Source organism: Lagenorhynchus albirostris, chromosome 1, assembly GCF_949774975.1.
Source record: "Lagenorhynchus albirostris chromosome 1, mLagAlb1.1, whole genome shotgun sequence".
NCBI classification, from domain to species: Eukaryota; Metazoa; Chordata; class Mammalia; order Artiodactyla; family Delphinidae; genus Lagenorhynchus; species Lagenorhynchus albirostris.
In genome coordinates, this window is record NC_083095.1 from 30675753 (window position 1) to 30698078 (window position 22326).

General features: G+C 43.1%; 1 protein-coding gene across 8 annotated transcripts in view; it reads right to left on the reverse strand.

The window, feature by feature from the left end:
* Positions 1–22326, reverse strand: part of SIPA1L1 (signal induced proliferation associated 1 like 1) — a 198321-nt gene that overhangs the window by 63633 nt on the left and 112362 nt on the right. For all 8 annotated transcript variants that reach the window (XM_060140055.1, XM_060140048.1, XM_060140026.1 and 5 more), the window contains exons 8-10: positions 17294–17867; positions 16424–16698; positions 7031–7300 (exon numbers count right to left, since the gene is read on the reverse strand). In XM_060140055.1, coding sequence (XP_059996038.1) covers positions 7031–7300; positions 16424–16698; positions 17294–17867 — 1119 coding nt within the window. The remainder of the gene's footprint in view (positions 1–7030; positions 7301–16423; positions 16699–17293; positions 17868–22326) is intronic.

Below are 22326 nucleotides of genomic sequence, written 5' to 3' on the forward strand. Positions count from 1 at the left end.
GGTTATGGACTTAATGACTCCCCCCACTCCCAAATTCATACCTTGAAGTCCTAACCCCCAACATAATGACATTAGGAGGTGGGGTCTTTGGGAAGTAATTAGGTTAAGATAAGGTCATAAGGGTGGAGCCCCCATGATGGGATTAGCACTCTTATAAGAGGAGGAAGAAACCAGAGCTCTCTGCCTTGTGAGCACACAGCAAGAAGGCCCTTTCTACAAGTCAGGAAGAGGGTCCTCACCAAGAACCAAACGTCCTGGAACCTTGATCTTGGAATTCCCAGACTCCAGAACTGTAAGAAGTAAACGTCCATTGTTTAAGTCACTGAATCTATGGTATTTTGTTATAGCAGCTTGAGCTAATAAGCAAGAAGGAAAACTGGACATATGCTACAACATGAATGAACCTTGAATACATTACACTGACAAGAAATAAACTAGTCACAAAAGGACAAATATTGTATGATTCCACTTACATAAAGTTTCTACTTATGTGAGGTACCAAGAATAGTCAAATTCACAGAGACAGAAAGTAGCATGGTAACAGCCAGGGGCTGGGGAGAGGGGGAGTTATTGTTTAATGGACACAGAGTTTCAGTTCTGGAAATGGACGTTGGCGGTGGTTGCACAAGGATGGAAACATACATAATGCCACAGAACTGTGGTCCTAATGGTAAGTTTTATGTTATGTATATTATACAACAGTAAAAAAAAGTTAAAAAAAAAGAAAAAAAAAACCAACTGATTTATTTTCTCCCAAATTGATTTACTTCTGTTCCTACTTCTTTAAGTTTTTTTGCTTACTGGTTTAACTAATGAAGTTTTAAAAAAATTCACTGCAAGCCTATTAAAATGCCAGAATCAGTGGTTGGTCCTTGGGATACAATGATGAATAAGACAGGCTACCTTAAGTTGGAAAAATGGACCAATAAGATTAAAATGAGGTATAATAAATTCTGTGAAGGAAGCAGACAGGCAGCAATGTGAAAATTCCCAGGATGGGCAAATGAAGGCAGAGATGGGAGGAGACGTGTCGGGAGAAGGTGAGGCTTGGGCTTGGTGTTACAATACCAGCAGTTGTTAAGCTGCTGAAGGATGGGGTAGAAGGCAGGTCAAGCCGAGCTGCAGGTATAAAGGTTATCAAGAGAACACCTGGCAGCAGAGAGTCACAAGCCTAGAGCCTGGGAAAGACAAAGCCACGTCAGTAAATCCACAGCGGGAGGTAGACTTGATACTGAAAGCTGTGTGGAAGGCTAAGGTGAAAGGCAGGGCCTGAGGAGCAATTCCCTTTGTATTAGGCCATCCCGTGCAGTACGCAGCAGCTGCGCGGACAGGGAGAAAGTGGGAGGCTGTTCTGCCCAGAAAAATCTTAGTGTGAAACGAGAGCCCCTAAGGCAATGACAAGGAGGATGCTTACAGGAGGGACTCAACCGAAGGGCAGAACTTGATAACTAAATGGGTGTGGAGACGGGGATGAGGGTGCTGGAGGCTAATTATGAATTCTAGTTCTGCTCTGGCGACTTGGGCAGAATGCAAAGCCTTTCAGCAAGATGGGCAACACGTGAGAAGGAAGAGGTGGAGGACGGGCAGGAGTATGGCTGAAGTCAGTTTGGGCTGGTGAGTCTGGGACACTGGTGTGACATTCAAGTGCAGATATTCAGTAGGGAGATGGGCATATGAATATGAAAAGTAAAGAAGAGGTCAAGACCAAATGTGTACTATCCAGGAACTGCCCACATACAGATGATGGCTGAGGTTACTAAAACAAATAAACTATTCAGAGATATTGCACAGTAGGGGATTAAAAGAAAAATGAGGAAGGAGTCATGGGAAACACAGCATTTGGGAGGGGATAAGACAAATGCAAAGAGCTGACAAAAAAAAAAAAATCAGGAGGAAAGTTTTGGAAGATAAGGAAGAGGAGTTTGAAGGGGAGGGAATGGCAAATGGTATTGGATACGCCGAAGCCCACAGCATCCAGTGGCTCTGGGAATACAGCAGTCAATGGGGATGCAGCCTGAGCACCCCCAATGAAACTCAAGAATTCCAAGAGTCAAGGTCCTCATGTCAACTCAAACAACTATGATCCAGGAGGGCCGTATTTGAAAGAACAAGTCATGAAACTTCTAGCCACAGCTAATATTCCAATCAAAGGAAGAGTAAAGAATGAATGCATGCTGGCTTTGTCTGAAAACAGAAAGTGACAGCGAGAGGATCATTAACACAGAACCTGTTCGAAATAAACCTAGAAAACATTTCCTTGAAAATAAAGATTGAGGGACTTCCCTGGAAGTTCATTGGTTAAAAGATCCTGCATGCAACACGGCACGCCCCACCCCCCCCCCAGAAAAAGAGGAGAACTCTTTTCATTTGTTTCAACAGTATCCTCCGGCACAATCTTCATGCTCTGTATGGCGCAGCTGTGTCTGCAGAGGAGGGTGGAGTTAGGGAGGCTGCACGTGTAGCCAGCTGTAACTCCATAAAGGAACCAACACTCCATCCAGCTGCTGAGCGCCAAATACAGTAGGGAAAGGGGAATAGTATAGTATCCAGGTAAAATGCAGAAGTATCAATGGTTCAGTAAGATCCGACATTAAATATTTATATAAAGCCTGGAAATACATCATCTACAAAAAAGAGAAAGGAAAATTCCTTTGTGTGCCAACGTGCCTGTTGTTTATGCAAAGCCTCTGAAATAGTTAAGCTTTTCTGAACATGTTAACCCAGATCAGGGTTTTATTACTGATCCCACATTATATTTAAACACAGTAATGTGTTAAGTTCAATGTACTATAGCCAGCTACTTATTTATTTATTCATGTGTAGGGTCTTCGTTGCTGTGCACAGGCTTTCTCTAGTTGTGGCAAGTGGGGGCTATTCTTTGTTGCGACGTGCAGACTTCTCATTGCAGTGGCTTTTTTTGTTGCGGAGCATGGGCTATGGTATGCGGGCTCAGTAGTTCAGTAGTTGTGGCTCGCGGGCTCTAGAGCGCAGGCTCAGTAGCTGTGGCACATGGGCTTGGTTGCTCCACGGCATGTGGGATCTTCCTGGACCAGGGCTCAAACCCGTGTTCCCTGCATTGTCAGGCAGATTCTTAACCACTGCGCCACCAGGGAAGCCCTAGCCAGCTATTTTTATTTCAGTCCTACCCTTACACTCTAGATAAATTTGAGGCCGGAAGAGCAATTGCATCATATTACCTATTTTTGTTAAATATTAATTCTGTCAATAAGAACTACTCCCACAAATACCATAAAATTCTGTACTTGAAAGGCCACCTAGAGAGCATAAATCTCCTGTATTTAAACCCAATCAAATCAGACTTTTTTCTACTTAGATGGCAAATGCGTCATCTGTTCTTACTGCATCAGTTTCTCTTAACAATGTATAGAGAGCACAAGTCAGTGAAATAATTCTTGTTAGAAACTCCAAATACTCATACCTTTTAGTATGTCAAAAATCCTGACCTTGGTACTAAAGGAAAAAGGATAATCTGTTCCACAAGTATTTTTTAAAAAAATTATTTCGAATGGCCTTTAACTCTGGGATCTTGCACACAATTTAAGAAAAACTATGCTTCTAGTTTCTAGAAGATTAAGCAGTAGATTAAGTTTCTACAAGCAGGATATTCAGTTTTCATCTAAAATGAACCGTGCTGGGTCCAACCGTGGTGAATGAAGTAGGTAGATTTGTGTAGCACGTGCAGAGTGGCTTGAGGCGGCTGCTAACTTAAGCTTAAATACAGCTGGTTTCTCTACAGTTAAACACAACTTGCCTAACCTGGAGGAGAAAGATAAATGGAACAAACCAACCGTGTAAAGGCAATACAGCTGACCCTTGAACAACCGGGTTTGAACTGCGTGGGTTCACATCTACGGGAATTTTTTCAATACATACACTACTATGTTTACGATCTGCAATTGGTTGAATCCGAGGATGTGACGGTCAACTACGGGACTTGAGCAGGTGCAGATTTTGGTATCCATGGAGGGCTCTGGAACCAATCTTTGCGGATGCCGAGGGACTATCCTTTAGTCTGAGTATCAGGCTCATGCCACTATTGGTAAGGCAAGATTCAGGGAATGGCAGACCTGGGCATTTGTTTTGACTATTTGTGATTCACCTGAACGGTCCATATCACACTCTCTAGATGGCCCAGGTACGGATGCAAATGGCACCCAGGGCAGGGCTGGTATGAAGGGGAGAGTCAGACGGAGGAGGTGCGCCCAGCCAGGGGCCTCACTTCCACATCACAGTAAGGTGGTTTGTTCTCAGTAAGACTATGAAGGGAATGCTTAAATTTTTTAGTTATATTTTACTACGTTTCGTGGAGGAAATTATATTCCCAGGTACACTGTATGAATCTCAGGAATCTGGACGTATTCCCGATGAAGGCCACGAGTCTATTCTATACTCAAATATTCTGCAAACAGTAGCAATACAAAGTTTCTCAAACAGTACCTTCTATTTATGACTCAAAGTTGAAACTTAACTAATACTGCTTTACTAAAAGTTAAGAATGATGGGATAGGACAGCGAACTCTTAAATTTTCATGAAAGAATAGCCGTCTAATTACCACACCTTTCAAAATGAAGAGGAGACAAATAACCTGAAAATGTAAAGCTCAGATTTTACAAGCCCTCCGTCATAAGATCTTAAATCCTAGTCCAATGTCCCCAAGGATATCTGAAACTAAGAAGCCTCAGAGGGAAAGTGAGTAGAGGTTAAAAAACCATTGGCAAAAAACAAAACAAAACAAAACAAAAAACCATTGGCAGCCTCACTTCTGTCACTTGCATCTTATAGCTTGGAGAGCCCCAGGGCTATTATTATTAGTCTTATAGGGAAAGCACGCGGATTCCCTTTCCTCTGGGTGGAGTTATGATGAAAGGCAGACACAAGTACCCACAAAAAGAACCTCCAGAACTCAAAGATCTCCAACTGGAAAAAATGGAGTTGATGCCTTCTTTAGCACTAAAAGTTGCTTGCATCCTAAGAGGATAATTAGCTACAAAAAATATTTGCACTTTCAGAGGTCAGTATGTTCAGCAATAAGCTTTAGTTTCCGTTGCAGAAATTAAATTCAACGTGGAAGCAAAATATATTCTGCTATTTTATTATAGGGACTATTGTATAAAGAAAATAACACAAATCCAATTTCACTCATAAAAGCCTGATGACTGTCCTGGAGAGAAAGAAAATACCATTGAGAGGAACAAAAGGTCCTTCTCTAAACAATGGTTTCCTAGGTTCATCCTTCCAAATGTGGGCCAAATCATGAATTCCAGTTAACACACACCTCAGAGGGAGCCAAGTTTGGAATGTGCAGAACAAAGAATTTATTCAGCGACCACTTGGATGTTTTTCCTTCTCGAAAATAATGAAAGCAAGAGGAGTCCAGATGGGAATGCAGCCACTTTGGGAGAGGAATCCTTTATTGAGATAAATAGCAAGGCTCTGTAAATAAATCCCCAGTATTACATGAGGAATTTTAGAAAGACAACTAGGCTTTTTTTTGGTTGTCTGTTGTGATTAAACTATTTCTACATGGTATTCCAGTATTTCTGAAATAGTTAAGTGACGATGTTTTATGTCTTTTAAGATAAAAGACATCATTGTGTGGTTTTTAAAATCTCCAACTTTCTGCTCTCAACTTGAACCAACGACTCCTGAAGCATAGCTGGGATCTCTTTTCCTTGGCGCCCTGTTCTTGCTGGACCTGGTTCCTGAGGCTCAGATGAGTCAGGCTCACATTTTTGCTCCAGAGACCTTCCTTCTACCCATAGCAGCTCCTGGAACAGAGACTTCTCCCCCCCAGCTCTGAGGGTTCCTGATCCTTTTGCAGTGCGGGGGCCACAAAAACACTCAGAGATGTGATCAAGACAAGCACAGTGATGGGGAAAGGACGGTGCATGGATGGAAAGAAGTTGGCTTCTTCTAGGAGGGCACTAGCAGGTTACTGAGTTAAACCGTCTCCTTCATTAGCCTAGGTAATTTGGGGTAACTGAATTTATAGTGCAATGATTTAAAATTATGTAGTCCATTTGTATTCACATTTTTTTTTTTTTTCGGTACACGGGCCTCTCACTGCTGTGGCCCCTCCCGTTGCGGAGCACAGGCTCCGGACGCGCAGGCTCAGCGGCCACGGCTCACGGGCCCAGCCGCTCCGCGGCACGTGGGATCCTCCCAGACCGGGGCACGAACCCGCGTTCCCTGCATCGGCAGGTGGACTCTCAACCACTGCGCCACCAGGGAAGCCCTGTATTCACATTTTAAGAGTACTTTATCGAGTTCAATTTTTGGCCAAGGTTCTTAGTTCACAGTGCTGCATTTTACAGTGAATTCGAGACAAAAGTGCTAGGGCATGCTGGTTAAGGAAGAGTTCACCAGTTATCACCTGTGAGGGAATCCACTGTGACTTTCAACTTAACAGCAAACCTCGTTTTGTTACTTTCTGGGATCCCTCGATCCCTCTCCTTTTGCTTACTTTACTCAGGACTGAGTGTTTTAACATATCCACTATTTTCTTTTACATTCAGAGCAGTGGAAAAATATGTTTGTGCTATACTAGTGGATTTCTCTTCTCACAATTCTTTATTAACAAAGTGACACAAACACAGACACTCAACCAAAAACCTGCATTCTCTTGCCACTGTTGTATCACTCATCTCCAAAAGACACAGACTGTCAAAGATGATGATATGGTCAATGTCACCTCAAAGAGTCTGCCAAGTTCTAGCTCGTATGGCTACTGAGCGTGCAGTGATGATTTCTGTTGATATCACATGAAAATGAAAGAGCAAAGCCCAAATACCATTGTATAGAGAGCTGCACGCTTTGCTGGAATACATCTTCACTTATCCTGATGGCTTTGGAATGCTGCCATGCTTTGAAAACCACTAGTGCATGCATCTCAGTTTTAAGTTTTGATTTCTAGTAAAATATGGGAAGACCTAAAGCTAGTGCTTATGGGCCTGGCGCTATTTAAATTGGGGGCAGAGATTCAGAGAAAAGCTTGGGAGGCACACTCACCGCCTCTCCAGTGGGCGCCCGTCACTGGAGATGCTTCGAGGAATGTTGGCGGCTCTCTCTGGAGGAGGCATCTTCGCGTCTCCTTTCCCGGCATTCAGCCTCGAGGTCATGGGACTCTGCACCTGGGATGGAACTTGAGGTGAATGAGGCCCCTTGTTGGCATTCCTCTGCCACTTGTTATTATTTCGAAAGGGAAACTTGAATTCGTAGGAAACCCCTTCGTTCATTTTGTACTCCATCACTGGCATGCGGTAGGTCTCAGAGCAACTCCTAAGGGGAGGGCACAGAGAGAAGAAAAATCAATATTGATTTTTCTTGTTGGTGGAACCACACTGATTCTCATTAACAGTTAAAATGGATCAAACACTTCATTCTCAAGTTTCAAACCATCTTTCAATCATTAGGCCTGTAATTATTTTCCTTTCAAAAACCAGAATCCCAGGAAGTATTATACTAGTATTTTCTTTTGATCAATCCTAAATGCTGAGTCTGAGATACGGAGTCTTGAAAATTCAGTGAGACCTATGGTCACCCTGGTGGGGATGGGGGTGGAGTAGGGGGCAGAGTCAGTACTGAGACCTGGGGAGGGAAGGTGCCCAGACAGCATGGTGGGAACAGACCCCTAAGATGGGGCCTCGGAGGAAAGAGTCAGCTTTATATCCTTAATCGTAAGGGAAGCTTTAGATCCTTCCCTTACGATTAAGGATCTAAAAGGGTATATAGTTTTGAATTCGTTGGGATCCCGATAGTCAAAAATAAGTGGGGAGAATTCTTGAAATCCAAACTGAGAGCCAAATTTAGCTCAGGAGGAGGGGGAAAAAAAGCCAGTTATTGAAATCAGCAATTATCAAATCACCAGGGAACAAAGCATTATCTGAAATCAGCCCTTTTTTTTCCCCTTGAAAGCCAGAAATCTCCCATAGCAGAGCTGTCCCCAGGCAGCAGTCTGAGTGAAATTAATGGCAGGCACAAATGTCTTCCATCACTTTACCCTCTTTTTGTGCCATCATTCCATCCCCCAAAACTTAGGAAACGAGGAACCCACTTTCCATGACCTTTACCCAAACAACCAAGGAAGGTTCGACCAATTATTGACTTGATTGATAGAAAAATTACTGAAAAAACCTACCCCCACGAAAACATTAACTCAAACTGTGCATTTGAATTTCATCACTAAGAGAAAAAATGACTTTCTTTCTTAAAGACATTTCAAAGATTGAGAAGCAGGTGGGAAGATCTGGAAAGAAAAGATTAAGAGTAATTACGAAATAGTCCTTTAAGAGGTACTTTAGAGATAGCATAAGGGGAGTCCAGATCAGTGCTGCCCAACAGAAATACAATATAAGTCACACACAGGAGCCGTGTATGTAAGTTTTAAATGTCTAGCAGCCATACTACAAAAATAAAACGAAACAGGTGAAATTAATAATACATTTTATTTAACTCAATATATCCAAAATGCCATCATTTCAACATGTAATCAATAAATCAGTATTACAAAATTTACGAGACATTTTACATTCTTGTACATTTGGAGTGTATCTTATACTTAGAGCACGTCTCACTTGGGACCAGCCACGTTACAATGGCTCTGTAGTCACAGGTGACTCATGGCTCCTGTACTGGACAGTGTAGGTCCAAAGGGCATCCAGCCGAAGGCCTGGTCTTGATTTGGGGAAGGTGCTTATGTTGGTGGGAGAATGAACACAATGGAACGGGCCCCCCGCTGTGACCTTGTCCATGTATCTCAGGGTATGACTCATGACGTTTTAAATGTACCCCACCATGCGTCCTCTCCCACGTCTCCATGACAGCCACAGGTTTTGAAAAGTGCTGCTTTTGGAGCATGTGCATTTGCTGGGGTCCTTGCCCTCCTCAGTCTTAGCCCAAGTCTCCAATGGGCACCTTTGCTTGGAGTTTCCTTAACCTCTCCCTCTGACTCCTCAAAAGCCTAGGTCAACCTTAATCTGACCCTATGCCCAAGATGCTGCTATGCCCCTTTTAATGGTTTGATGACAATGGCTTTCAAATGTTTTGGACCACAATCCTGGTGACAAGTACATTTTACACTGTGATACAGCACAACCACAAATACACACACACATACACCCTTCCTCTGTCAGCTTCCATTCTGCTATATTCTGGGTTAATCCATTTCATTAAAAAAATACATTGGGTACAACCTCCTAAACTCATTTCATGATCTACTTAAGAATAACGATCTACAGTTCGCAAAACACTGTATGGCCTACTTGACATTAGTTTCAGCAGTTTTGACTTCTTATATAATAAACGCTTTTCTCTGAAATGAAGGATTATCACCTTAGGCCTTGATATAATTTCTAGCTTTGAATCAATATTTCTGACAAAAATATGCCATTACCATACTTTTTTGGTTGTTAACACAGGTGTTACTGCAGTATATCTGAAGTCTTTCATTTCTGATCATGCAGTATCTAGAGCTCTGGATCTGGAAATACAAGAATGTTGCAAGAATGCAAAATGCAAGAATGTTGTAGCTTGCCAAAGAAATATTAATAAAAATTTATAATAATGCATGGAAAAATTTCTTTCTACCTCAAAATCAGCACTAGCTTTGCTTCTCCTCAGCACTGGTCTGTTTAACTTGTAAATTCAGTGGATCATATCATCCATGTCCCTTTCTTTTTTGTTTTTTTTGCGGTACGCGGGCCTCTCACTGTTGTGGCCTCTCCCGTTGCGAAGCACAGGCTCTGGACGCGCAGGCTCAGCGGCCATGGCTCACGGGCCCAGCCACTCCGCGGCATGTGGGATCTTCCCGGACCGGGGCACGAACCCGTGTCCCCTGCGTCGGCAGGCGGACTCTCAACCACTGCGCCACCAGGGAAGCCCCATGTCCCTTTCTGTTGGCTGCCAGGAACCAACCACATGTACAGAACACGTACAGACCTTTATCATGTATTCCAGGGCATTAACTTTTCAAAAATTTCTCCCTTGGCCACGTTTTCCATCTACCTCCCCCCATTCCCCATTTCCCACCACACATACACAGAGATTCCCTCACTGAATTTTAATTCTGTACCTCCATAGGCTGATTCAGGCCCATATTGCATCAGGGTAGAGAATAAGTAAATAATTAAAATAGAAACAATCATAATTTAATATCAAATAGACAATATCAGCTTTGGGGCCTTAGTTTCTTTGTAAAATGAAAGACTTGTAATTGATAATTACTAAACTTTCTTCTAGTTCAAGCACTCTTTGAAAGAGTCTTTCAAGCTGCAGAATGTTTAATACTAAAACTGGTTAAAAGATCCCATTAGCCAAAGATTTTGTCTCCTCTCTATATTTCATCCCCACCACCCTTAGCATACTATTAGAGACCTTCTGCATATTCCATAAGCACAGAATGAAGTACGATAGGCCAAAGCAGGGAGAGAAGATTCATTTACAGAGAACGAAAAGCAAAGATTCCATAGCGCTGAACCTTTGCCACCCCGCCGCTTCTGACTGCCTTCTACGGGGGGTGGGGTGGGGTGGGGTTGGCGGGGGTGGCGGGACACCACTAGCTTCTGCTCCCTTACTTATCCCTATGAGAATGAGGCATGGAACCCAGAAGTGGGCAGTACACTGAAGGACAAAGATAAAAGCTGGCTGTTAATGACATGCATGGAAGTTCATAAAAGGATTTATATTGTATTACTCCAAGTAAAATCTGGTGTTGAACAATAAAAACTCGGGCACCTAGAGCTCACGATGGGCCAGCACTAATCCGGCTGCCCTACACCAACTCTCTGAAGTACGAGTATCATTATCCCTGTTTATCAGACGGGGAAATAGAGGCCTAGAGAGATTAATTTGCAAAGACTACACAGTCAAGAAGAAGTGGCAGAGCCAGGATTTGAACCCACAGAATAAGTCTACTTGTAGATTAGTCTTATTTTAGTCACTAACTAAAGGACATTTCTACTCCAGGTTCCCAAACTTCATCTTATACTGACTATTGCATTTCATTCGGGCATGGGCTATGACAAAATGTCAACAATTCTTAAAGAGCTATGGTCAAAAGGAATTACAATTTCGGTGCTAAAAGTGACACATGGTGACAAGCTGAAACCATAAGTTAATTGAAAAGTCACTCCATCTTCTTTCCCTTTTTCAGTCTTTTCATTCTAACTTTTTCCTCTAATTTCTTATTACCCACTACTCTCTCCTTTATTCCTAAGACACTAAGAAATACAGATAGAAAAATCAGCCGAGTGGTATATTGAACAGAACATCACAACACCTGGACTCCTGAATCAGAAAAGTTGGATGTCTGGGGACAGCTGTGTCCCTAATCATTCATGTGACTTTGGCTTGGGAAAAAAAAACGTAACCTCTTTGAACCAAAGTTCCTTATCTAAAAAATATGAGAGACTTGAACCAAATGATTTCTCACAGCCCTTCTAGCTCTAAAGCAGGATGCTTTTGCAGTTTGAAATAATTGTTTTTTAGAATGAAGAAAAATCTCTGCAACCCATTCTTACTTAAAAGGTGATCTGGTCCTTTTAGGTAATGTGTTTTTAGCGCTTCCTCTTGAATGGCCCTTGACTGCTTTCTTTAGGGAACTACATTCAATATAAGGGAAAAGAATATGAAAAAGAATATATACACATATATGTAAATACATAACTGGATCACTGTGCTGTACACCTGAAATTAACACAACAATGTAAATCAACTATACTTCAATTAAAGAAACAAACCCATAGGCTGGTGGCCCTCAACAGAATGATGGCCTACCACTCCCACGCGATACCATTCAGAGATCACAACTGAATCTGCTATCTGGGTACTTGTAATTTTGCCTAGAGAAGGACTGCTCAAGAGTCAGAGGTCACAGACACCAAGACATACAGCTGGTCATACACTCTGATTGGCGATGGAGGGGGTGGGGGTCCCTCCTGCAGTGCAACATCTTATTCTCTGGGGGGAGCCTTCTGATGACGTCTGCAGCCAAATCCCAAACCTGTTTCTGCCAAGACTGCTTCCATCATGCTGTCATCCTAGTTGGCCCTATTCACTCTCTGGGCAGCTACTAAACCTCTCTAACCCTCATTCTCCTCATTGTTTCAATGGAAAGGAGGCTGCCATGAAGATTGTTTTTAAAGCCCAGTACACAGTAGGGTCTCAGGAATTTTGCTTTTCTTTCCCGGTCCTCTCTTCTCTTTAAAACAGTTGCCTCTGGAAACAATTCATAGAGGGTCTGCTTATGTCCTGCAAATAGGGAAAAGAGCTTGATTTAACAGGTGTTACTAAAGCCCCATTTGTTGTTGTTAAACTGGCTTTTTCACTTACAAGCAGCTCATGCAACTCAATATCAAAAAAACAAACAACCCAACCCCAAAATGGGCAGAAGACCTAAACAGACATTTCTCCAAAGAAGATATACAGATGCCCAAGAGGCACATGAAAGAATGCTCAACATCACTAATCATTAGAGAAATGCAAATCAAAACTACAGTGAGGTATCACCTCACACCTGTCAGAATGGCCATCATCAAAAAATCTACAAACAATAAATGCTGGAGAGGGTGTGGAGAAAAGGGAACCCTCTTGCACTGTTGGTGGGAATGTAAATGGATATAGCCACTAAGGAGAACAGTATGGAGGTTCCTTAAAAACCTAAAAATAGAACCACCATACGACCCAGAAATCCCACTACTGGGCACATACCCTGAGAAAACCATAATTCAAAGAGTCATGTACCACAATGTTCATTGCAGCTCTATTTACAATAGCCAGGACATGGAAGCAACCTAAGTGTCCATCAACAGATGAATGGATAAAGAAGATATGGCACATATATACAATGGAATATTACTCAGCCATAAAAAGAAACGAAATTGAGTTATTCGTAGTGAGGTGGATGGACCCAGAGTCTGTCATAAAGAGTGAAGTAAGTCAGAAAGAGAAAAACAAAAAACTGTACGCTAACACTTATATATGGAATCTTAAAAAAAAAATGGCTATGAAGAACCTAGGGGCAGGACAGGAATAAAGACACAGACGTACAGAATGGACTTGAGGACACGGGGTGGGGGAAGGGTAAGCTGGGACGAAGTGAGAGAGTGGCATGGACATATATACACCACCAAATGTAAAACAGACAGCTAGTGGGAAGCAGCCGCATAGCACAGGGAGATCAGCTCGGTGCTTTGTGACCACCTAGAGGGGTGGGATAGGGAGGGTGGGAGGGAGGGGGATGCAAGAGGGAAGAGATGTGGGGACATATATATATGTATAACTGATTCACTTTGTTATAAAGCAGAAACTAACACACCATTGTAAAGCAATTATAGTCCAATAAAGATGTTAAGAAAACAAAACAAAAACAAAATAAAAACCACCTGCCTTTTCAAAACTAGTGACTCTTGCATATGAACATACGTGGGTGTTCGTGATTACATATGATCCCCATGCCGTTGTCTGTGTCCTGGGACCCTCGGATCCCGGTGACCCTGAGAAGCACGCTGCTGGGGACGGAGGGCAGCGTATTTCCAGGAGGCCTGCTCTTCCTGGCGGCAGCACCAGCTGACAGACAGGAGAGTGACTAGTCAAAGAGCAGAGTAATTAGCTGCAAGGACAACAGCCGTGGGAGTGTGAAGTGCGGAGGAGAGGAAAAAAGTGACAGAAGAGCATTGTCTTATTTTGTTGAAAATTGTACCAAGGTGTTAATGCTTCAACTATTCCTTTCAAGATTTTTCTGAAGGAGGGAAGGAGAGAGCAGGCTTCTAGTCCTCCAGAGGTATCAAGGGCATCATTTCAGACCCATCTACAAGGTATGATGGTGGCTTTTCGGGTGGAAACTCTAGGGCAAGGGGCGGAGTGTGTCTCCGAGGCCTGAGGGGCTGTGCGGTGCGCTGCTCCTTCAGCCCAGCCCCCCATCCCGCGCTCTAATGGGGGCAGGTTCCTAACACTCTTCTGTCCCGTCACTGCCAGCTCCCTGGCTATGAGAGGATGACAATGATGCCCCAGAATTGGTGCTGGGAGATGAAGACAAATACAGCAAATACTACAAATCAAGGTTCTTTTCCCCAACAGAAAGCCAGTTTACCATCATACCTCTGCTTATGCTGGTACATGGGAAAGGATTTGGGTCCCGAGCATACAAAGTTAAAGAGTTTGGATTCTGTTTTTGTTGGGTTTTTTTTTTTGCGGTACGCGGGCCTCTCACTGTTGTGGCCTCTCCCGTTGCGGAGCACAGGCTCCGGACGCACAGGCTCAGCGGCCATGGCTCACGGGCCCAGCCGCTCCGTGGCATGTGGGATCCTCCCGGACCGGGGCACGAACCCGCGTCCCCTGCATTGGCAGGCGGACCCTCAACCACTGTGCCACCAGGGAAGCCCCAAGAGTTTGGATTCTGAAGTTAGACCTGAATTTGCCAGATGAGGCTGGGGAGTTACTAACCGGAGTGTTGGTTTCCTTTAATTAGGAGTAATATTAATACTACTACTTCATAGGGTCGTTATAAGGATTAGATGTGCTAATCCATATAAAAGTGCTTTTCCTAGGGTCTGGCACATTAAAGTAATACTCAGCAAATATTAGTTGTTTTTACCAACACACCACAGAAGACGTATCTAGCCTAGTATTCTGCTCTAGACAAATCACTTCCTGTCATGGACCTATCATCTATCCAGGGCCAGGCCTTTGGACCCATCTTTCTAGTAACTACTATTCACAATTCAATGTCAGTAATGTTGCCCATTCCATCCTATCTCCTCACACACTCACACACACCTATTTCCCTCTCCCCCATACGAACTGAAGAGCTTAGAAACACGGGGAAAGACCCCTGAGCACACAAGATGGTGTCGCAAGATCTACAGGCTTCCTCTTGAGTAGATTGGTCCTTAGACCAGTGTCTCTAACTCTGTACTGTCTAAGGTTGACAAGTTACACAGCTTGGTTATCTTCTCCAGTTTATAGATGCCTGTTTAGACATATAAACTATAAAGCAGACAATTTGTAGGAAAGACCTCGGGATGGAAAACAGACAAGAGGAAGAGGAGGAGAATCACAGAGCACTTGGAGAGCGTTGTAAGGACCCAGCTGCCTTTCTGATCACCCTCGAGTCATTCTTGAATTGTGGTTCAGCAAAATACTTAACATTAATACGATGTGGTTGAGGAAACGAAGGCAGCACTTTCAGAATATACCCTCCCTGCCCTCAAGACAGCTAAAACAAAAAGTTCTGGATATAAATTCTGGTTTCCAGGGAAATCCAGTCATCCGAATGGGAGCATTTCCTAAAACTATCAGACAAAGGGATTTTCACCACATTCTGACATCAGCACATAATCTCTGGGCCATCTAGGAGGTAAGCAGTATTAAATACCATCCCAAGCACAGTCTGGTCTATAACACTTGGTTTCAAGAACTGAAGTACATTGATACTGTCATTGCGCTTACTTTTTAAAGGGCACAGATAACCCCTCCTAAGTGTTTACATATTCTGCCATCTGATGTTCATGAATCTATGAGAGCTCCGGTGTAGGACTGGTCATGTTTTGGGGGAAAAAATAGCATAAAGAATATTGTCTTGGCTTTAGAAAGCCTAAGAATTAATTGCCGAAGCTTAACAGAAACTCTTAGAAAATAATGGGTTCAAAGCAAATTAACAGCTTGAAAAAAACAAACCCCAGCAAAAACAGCATGTGCATGCCCAAAGGAGAAAAGAAACAGTTGATTAAATTTGTTCCATCAGGAAACCTCCCCAGAGACAGAGAAATTAAATTTTCAACAGTGCTGCTGGCTTGGCAGGAGCTGGGAGGGGCGGGGAGCTCCTGGGCTTCCCTGTGGGAAAGTCAGGGAACCAGACTGCCCAAGCATCACAAGCAGGACCAGCTCATTTGAAGCCAATTTCTGACACATGCAGATGCAGTTGAGGAAAAGCTTGGTAAGTCACATTCAGCCCTCCAGGCTGAGAGAGCAGGGGTCAAAAACAGCACTGTGAGTTTTGGACAGCAATTGGCTACAAATGGGAGATTTGGGGGAATAAGAGTGTCATGGAACATAAAAGAAAAAAGTCTAACAGTTTGTCACGCTGCGTCTCTTTTTAACATTAAGTGTTCACTGTTTCTCAGCTACTGGTGCAAGATGTTTAAAATGGATGTTACCAGACATCTCTATCTGTAATGGTGACTTTATATACTCAGAGATGTAAATCCTGTGAATGGTCCAAGTTAGTGATTCTTTCCAGTTGCTGCTGTCACATGCTGAAAGGGAGCTCTGTCCTGAGTCAGACTTTCCATGGAGGGAACTTTCAGCATCGCATTGTAACCTAGCGCTCTTCATAACCTCCTACACTCTGACCCAGTTGGGGATGTTCTCCACGGTACACAAATGGCCCTGGACTCTCAGACCTACCTCCGTGGGGTGCAGTCATCATGTGGGGGGATAATGACAACTTTCACCGTGACAGATGTTCTCAGGAGATCGATCATCTGCTCGTGGCTCAGAGTGGCCACCGCCACCTTGCAGATCTCCACCAGCCGGCTGCCCTGCCTCAGCCCTGCCTGCCAGGCATAGCCGTAGGGCTCCACATCTGCCACAATGCCCTCGTAGTTGACGTGGAAGCCGAGCTGTCCCAGCCCATTCCTTCGCAGAGTCATCTCCACCGATTCACAGCCTTTTGACACGAACTAGACAAGGAAACAAAAGATACACAGGTTAATGAATGCAGCAGGGTCTTCAGTGGTACGCATGGCAAGCAGGGTTATTTCTGAATACCCTAATGCCGGCTGAAGAGCAGCCTGGTTATTCTGCCTTCACTAATCTCCATTCATTAGGCCGAAAAGAACACACTTGTCTCAACGGCTTCTCAGAGACCTACAGGGAGCTGGCAGCAAAGAAAAATGGTATTCTGCTACTCATTTTGCCCTTAAGACAGACATTCAAAGCAGCAGATACCCGATCCAACAATTCTTTTCACCAACTAAAGCAGACTGGTTGGGCTACATCATCAGTCACAAGGCAATGGGATCAGGTCACACGCAAATGAGTTTCCAACAAAAAACGCACAGTCAGTGTGTCTTCCCCCATTTGTTCTACTACTTTTCCTTCTGAAAAAAATGATGGGAAGCAAGTGTGACATAAACTCTGTGTTCCTTCGCATTGTTAAGGGAGTTTTCAGAGGAGCTAATAAAACAGAACAAGCTTCTGTAACTTAGCTCTAGCCTGTACTGAAAGCTTTATGAAAGGGACATGCATCTAGGTAAGTGGAAGGAAAACACTGACCTGAAGCCTTTTGACAATCTCTTTGATGTCCTCATTGTTAATGAAACTCTCCACTGACACACATTCTCCTCGCTCGTAGAAGATTTTGAGGCTGGTGTCGGTTGAGGTCCACCCTATCACATCTCTGCAGGAACAGTTGAAGACCACGCTCTTTGTTTCCTGTTCGATGAGGACGATGAACTCATTGGAGACCCCGAGGAGGCAGTCTATCTCCATAGCCTTGTTGTAGTCTTTGGCCCGGACAGCCCACACGATGGCCCCCATGCTACTGAGCTCAGCTCCTGGGTATGGCTTAGACTTTTCTTTCTTCTTGGAGGCCAGAGAGATGAACGGAAACTTGCCAGACGGGTCAATAGGGGTGTTGGTGACGTTCTTTTCTGCCAGATCTTTCAGGTATTCTTGACGTGTCCGGGTTGCCATGGCCCGGAACTTCTCCGACTTATGAGCAGCGTTTTCTGCATTAATCACTTTGGCCAAAAGGAAGTCCCTGAACACATTTGACTTAGGGAAAGTGACCCCTTTGGGGATGGGAGGTCCAAAGGAAGGCACATCTCTGGACCTGGTGACGGCCACACTAAGAGACAAAGCAAAGATCAATGAGAAAGAGGCTCGTCAATACTTCTCAGACTCACAGCATGAGAATAAAATACACTTTCTCAAAGACAAAGACGCCCTTCAGAAGGACAATAACTGTCATCGTCCCACAAGAAACAACACACACTTCTACTTAACATGTGCGCACTTTTCATTCACTCATATTTAGGATTTATAGAACAAAATTTTTTCTAGGTCAAAATACCCAAAAAGCTTAAACTAAAAATTTAAATCAACCATAACTCCATGAAAAAAAAGATTTATTGTAATATTCTTCATAGTAGATAACATTTTAAATCCCTAGTGATTATTTCCAAAGGGGGGAGGGGGTTGGCTACTATAACCATATAACCTTTCAGAACAAGCAGAGATTATGTAAGAACATAAATGTTATCCCCATTTTAGATATGATGCCCATAGCAGTCAGCTTATGATGAAAATATCCACAGATGCATGACATGAGAGAAATGGATTAAATTTAAAAGAAATTAAACAAATATTATTTGTTGTCTTATGTGTCAGGCCTTAAGCAACCAGATCAAAGAGCATAATTTTAAAACAAAAATTGAAATCTGAGTAACAGAAAGAGATTATGATTTTTTTTGGTAAGAGCAACAGTGCTTTAAAATCATATTTTTAAACTTTGGTCCCAATTCTCTACTTTTGGTATGGGAGTCTGACTATTTGTGAGACTATGCTCCTTTACCCATTCCTTTAAGCAAGACTGATTTAAGAAAGCCTGTTCCACATGGACATATATACACTACCAAACGTAAAACAGATAGCTAGTGGGAAGCAGCCGCATAGCACAGGGAGATCAGCTCGGTGCTTTGTGACCACTTAGAGGAGTGGGATAGGGAGGGTGGGAGGGAGGGAGATGCAAGAGGGAAGAGATATGGGGATATATGTATAACTGATCCACTTTGTTATAAAGCAGAAACTAACACACCATTGTAAAGCAATTATACTCCAATAAAGATGTTTAAAAAAAAAAAACAAAACAGAAAGCCTGTTCCAGTCATTTCCTCTGCATCTACACTGCTAAAATTGGGACTAAGAAAAGGATCATACAAGCATCTGTAAGAACCTATTATTTTTAATCTCAAAAGGAAAAAGACTAAGTTTTTCCTAAAACAATAATAACAACAACAACAGAAATTAAATGGAGATAGGTTGTGTTTTATATCATATTTCAAGATCTCCTTCCAGGACCTCAGCAAAGTTTTGAGAGGGCTGTAAATGAAGATTCTAACAGATCAAACATCCCCTTTTCAAATTATCTAATTATTTAAAAGTGAGCCAATTATGCAACTGTACTAAGTATTAGCAGAACAACACAAAATGTGTTTCTCCAGAACTCCCAGAATGGAAAGGACATCATCAGAGAGTGTGCATCTTTCAAATGAAACTGAAGAGCTCTGCTGCACTATTTTTTCTTTATTTCAAGGGTTTGCTTGAAGATATTCAGCTTTGCTTTTCAGAAAATGATTGCTGCTTGTGAAAATAGGATAAATAAAAATCAGCAACCTCAGAAGACAAACTATATATTTTGTTAGAAAATGCCACGAGACGGCCTATTTCTGAAAATGGCTTTTCACAAATTCATTAAAAAAAAAAAAAAAGAAGACTACGTAGTTCACTTCACGACAAAGAAAGGTGGCAAGCAACATCCCATTTTCTAACTGGAGATGAGAATTCACAGAAACCTCCACATGCGTGATAGCCTAATTACATCAGTATTAGAAAGGCAATTTTTCTTGTCTAATGTGAACTGTCTGGCTTGAATGCTATATAATTTTATAATTTGTTATATAATTTTAATTATATAGCATATAATTTTAATATATTATATATATTATATTTATATAATATATATAATTTTAATTTGATTATGTTATTTTTTTTTCAAGTCAAGCAGATGACGCTAATATCCAGATTTGCTAGCTTTTCTAAAAGGAATCCCGTAAGGATCCAGAAATATTTAATATCTTTCATTTTTAAATTGGCAATTTCTTCTCTTGCTAATTTCACATCATTATTCTTTCTCAAGAAACAGCTGTGATATTATTTTAAATAAGGAGAAGAAAATGCTTAGCAGAAGGTGTCGATATGAGGACCATCCATCCACTTGCCCCTTAAATTCACTGGTTATCTATAGACCTATTTATTAACTAATAGGACTTTAGAGAAACATATACTGAAAACCCACCAATAATTAGAAGCCTGTAGAATGAACTATGAGGGAAAAGACTGAACCCTTAACATATAATTATCAGTGATTCATCATGGTAGGGAGGTAAATGATAAAGACACTAAAATCAGTTTTGCATCATTAGAAATAGAATCCTCACAGAAGATGATGAGGAAGATGATACCCTAGAATGTCCTTTTCAAATAAAGGGTTTTGTTTTGGGTAAATTTAACTTTCAAGGTTTTCTACAAGGTTAAAAGCTCATTAATTTAGATGCCACCAATTCTGAACTCTTAATAAGGCCTGTTTTAAGTTGAGAGAATATTTTTGCCTTCCTAAGAAGCCTTTCTAGAATTTCAGTGTGCTATATATAGATACTTGAGGTGTATTAATTATAAATGGTTTTTGCTTTTTTTTTTTTTTTTGAGGCACGCAGGCCTCTCACTGTTGTGGTCTCTCCCGTTGGGGAGCACAGGCTCCGGACGCGCAGGCTCAGCGGCCATGGCTCACGGGCCCAGCCGCTCCGTGGCACGTGGGATCTTCCCAGACCGGGGCACGAACCCGCGTCCCCTGCATCGGCTGGCGGACTCTCAACCACTGCGCCACCAGGGAAGACCAGTTTTTGCTATTTTTAAAAGCAGATTCCAAAGGGCTTCTTGTCTACACTTATGTTCGCCTAGTATGCAATATTGTATCTCCTTAGAAATAACACATTCTTTAAAATTATAGCCATGCCTTATTTGCTCAGCATTGTCAAGGCCTAGTATGTTCTACTCAAGAGGGTTATCTAGATGACAGAACAGACAGAAGATCAGAGCACTGGGGGGTGGGGGACTTAGAAAAGTCAGGGTTCCTCAAACTCTGTCAATAAAATCTTGAGTTTCATCTTAACACTCACCTTGATTTTGCATTCCACTGAAGAATATCTGTATTCATTTTAAAACAAAAATCTGTTCTGTTCCCCAAATCTCAGAGTACAACTGAGGGAGCAGGAAGGTGTTCTGTTTCACTCTCATTTGACACATCCCTGAACCTCCTTTTGAACAGCTGGTAGACATTCTTCACTGCTCCAGGAAACAGACTCAGAGAAGTAAAATGATTTGCCCCGAGCTTGTGAGAGAAAGCCAGGACTGGAATCTGAGCTTCTGGATGGCCAGCAGTGTGACAAGACCACACATTCCCTGAGTGTGGAATCTGCCACTCTTGAAGTGCTTGCAAAAGGGACCATCCACAAGAGTCTCGTGGCCAAAGAGACCACCATTATAGGCTGTTTCTAATGAGCCTGGGCGTTTGTTGGCATCAAAGACCTTGGATGAAGTAGCCAGTTGATACATGGGAATGTTCCAGAGACATCTGAACAGAGGTCTCAATGAAAAAGAGTGAGAAGAATAAGACACTTGAACTTCTGAAGCACCATGGAAACAGCAATCAACAATGAAGTTTAAAAGGAAGGGAACTTAGCATCAAAACAGTAGAGGGAAGTTTCCCCTTGAAGCTTAGATCAGACTGCCAGCTTGGGGAGCTTTCCAAGAAAGCAGACCTTGGCAAAGGACAGGAAAGATGAGTGGCAGAACAAATGTGTGCTCACTGTTCCCTCTTGGGGCCTCTCCACTTCTAATAGTCTTCAATCACCAGCACTCACTGGGCACCGACTATACGCCAGGACCAAGGATGAGACATCACAGGCTCAGCCCTGCAGAAGCTCAAAGCCTGGTGGGGCTACCGCTCGTGGTGTGAGTGCTCTCCTAGGGAGGTGTAGCGTGCTACTGGAAACACTTCCGAACGGCCGGCACTTTATCCAGTCCTGGGAGGTCAGGGGAGCACTCCCAGAGAAAAGAAGAGCAGGTGTTCATTGGATGAAAGTGGCAGGGGTGTGTGAGAAGAGGCATTCTTGCCCAGAGAGCGGCATGTGCAGACAGGAGGGGCTGTAAGTAGCTCTATGCTGGGGGGAGGACTGGGAGAGGTGCCAGTGGACGCCGAGGGACAAGAGAGGCCAGACCTGAAGGGCTCCATGAAGGAGGCTATGCTGGGGAGTCTCAAAGTTGCCCCAAATGGGGCTTCCCTGGTGGCGCAGTGGTTGAGAGTCCGCCTGCCGATGCAGGGGACGCGGGTTCATGCCCTGGTCCGGGAAGATCCCACATGCCGCGGAGCGGCTGGGCCCGTGAGCCATGGCCGCTGAGCCTGTGTGTCCGGAGCCTGCGCTCCGCAACGGGAGAGGCCACAACAGTGAGAGGCCCGCGTGCCGCAA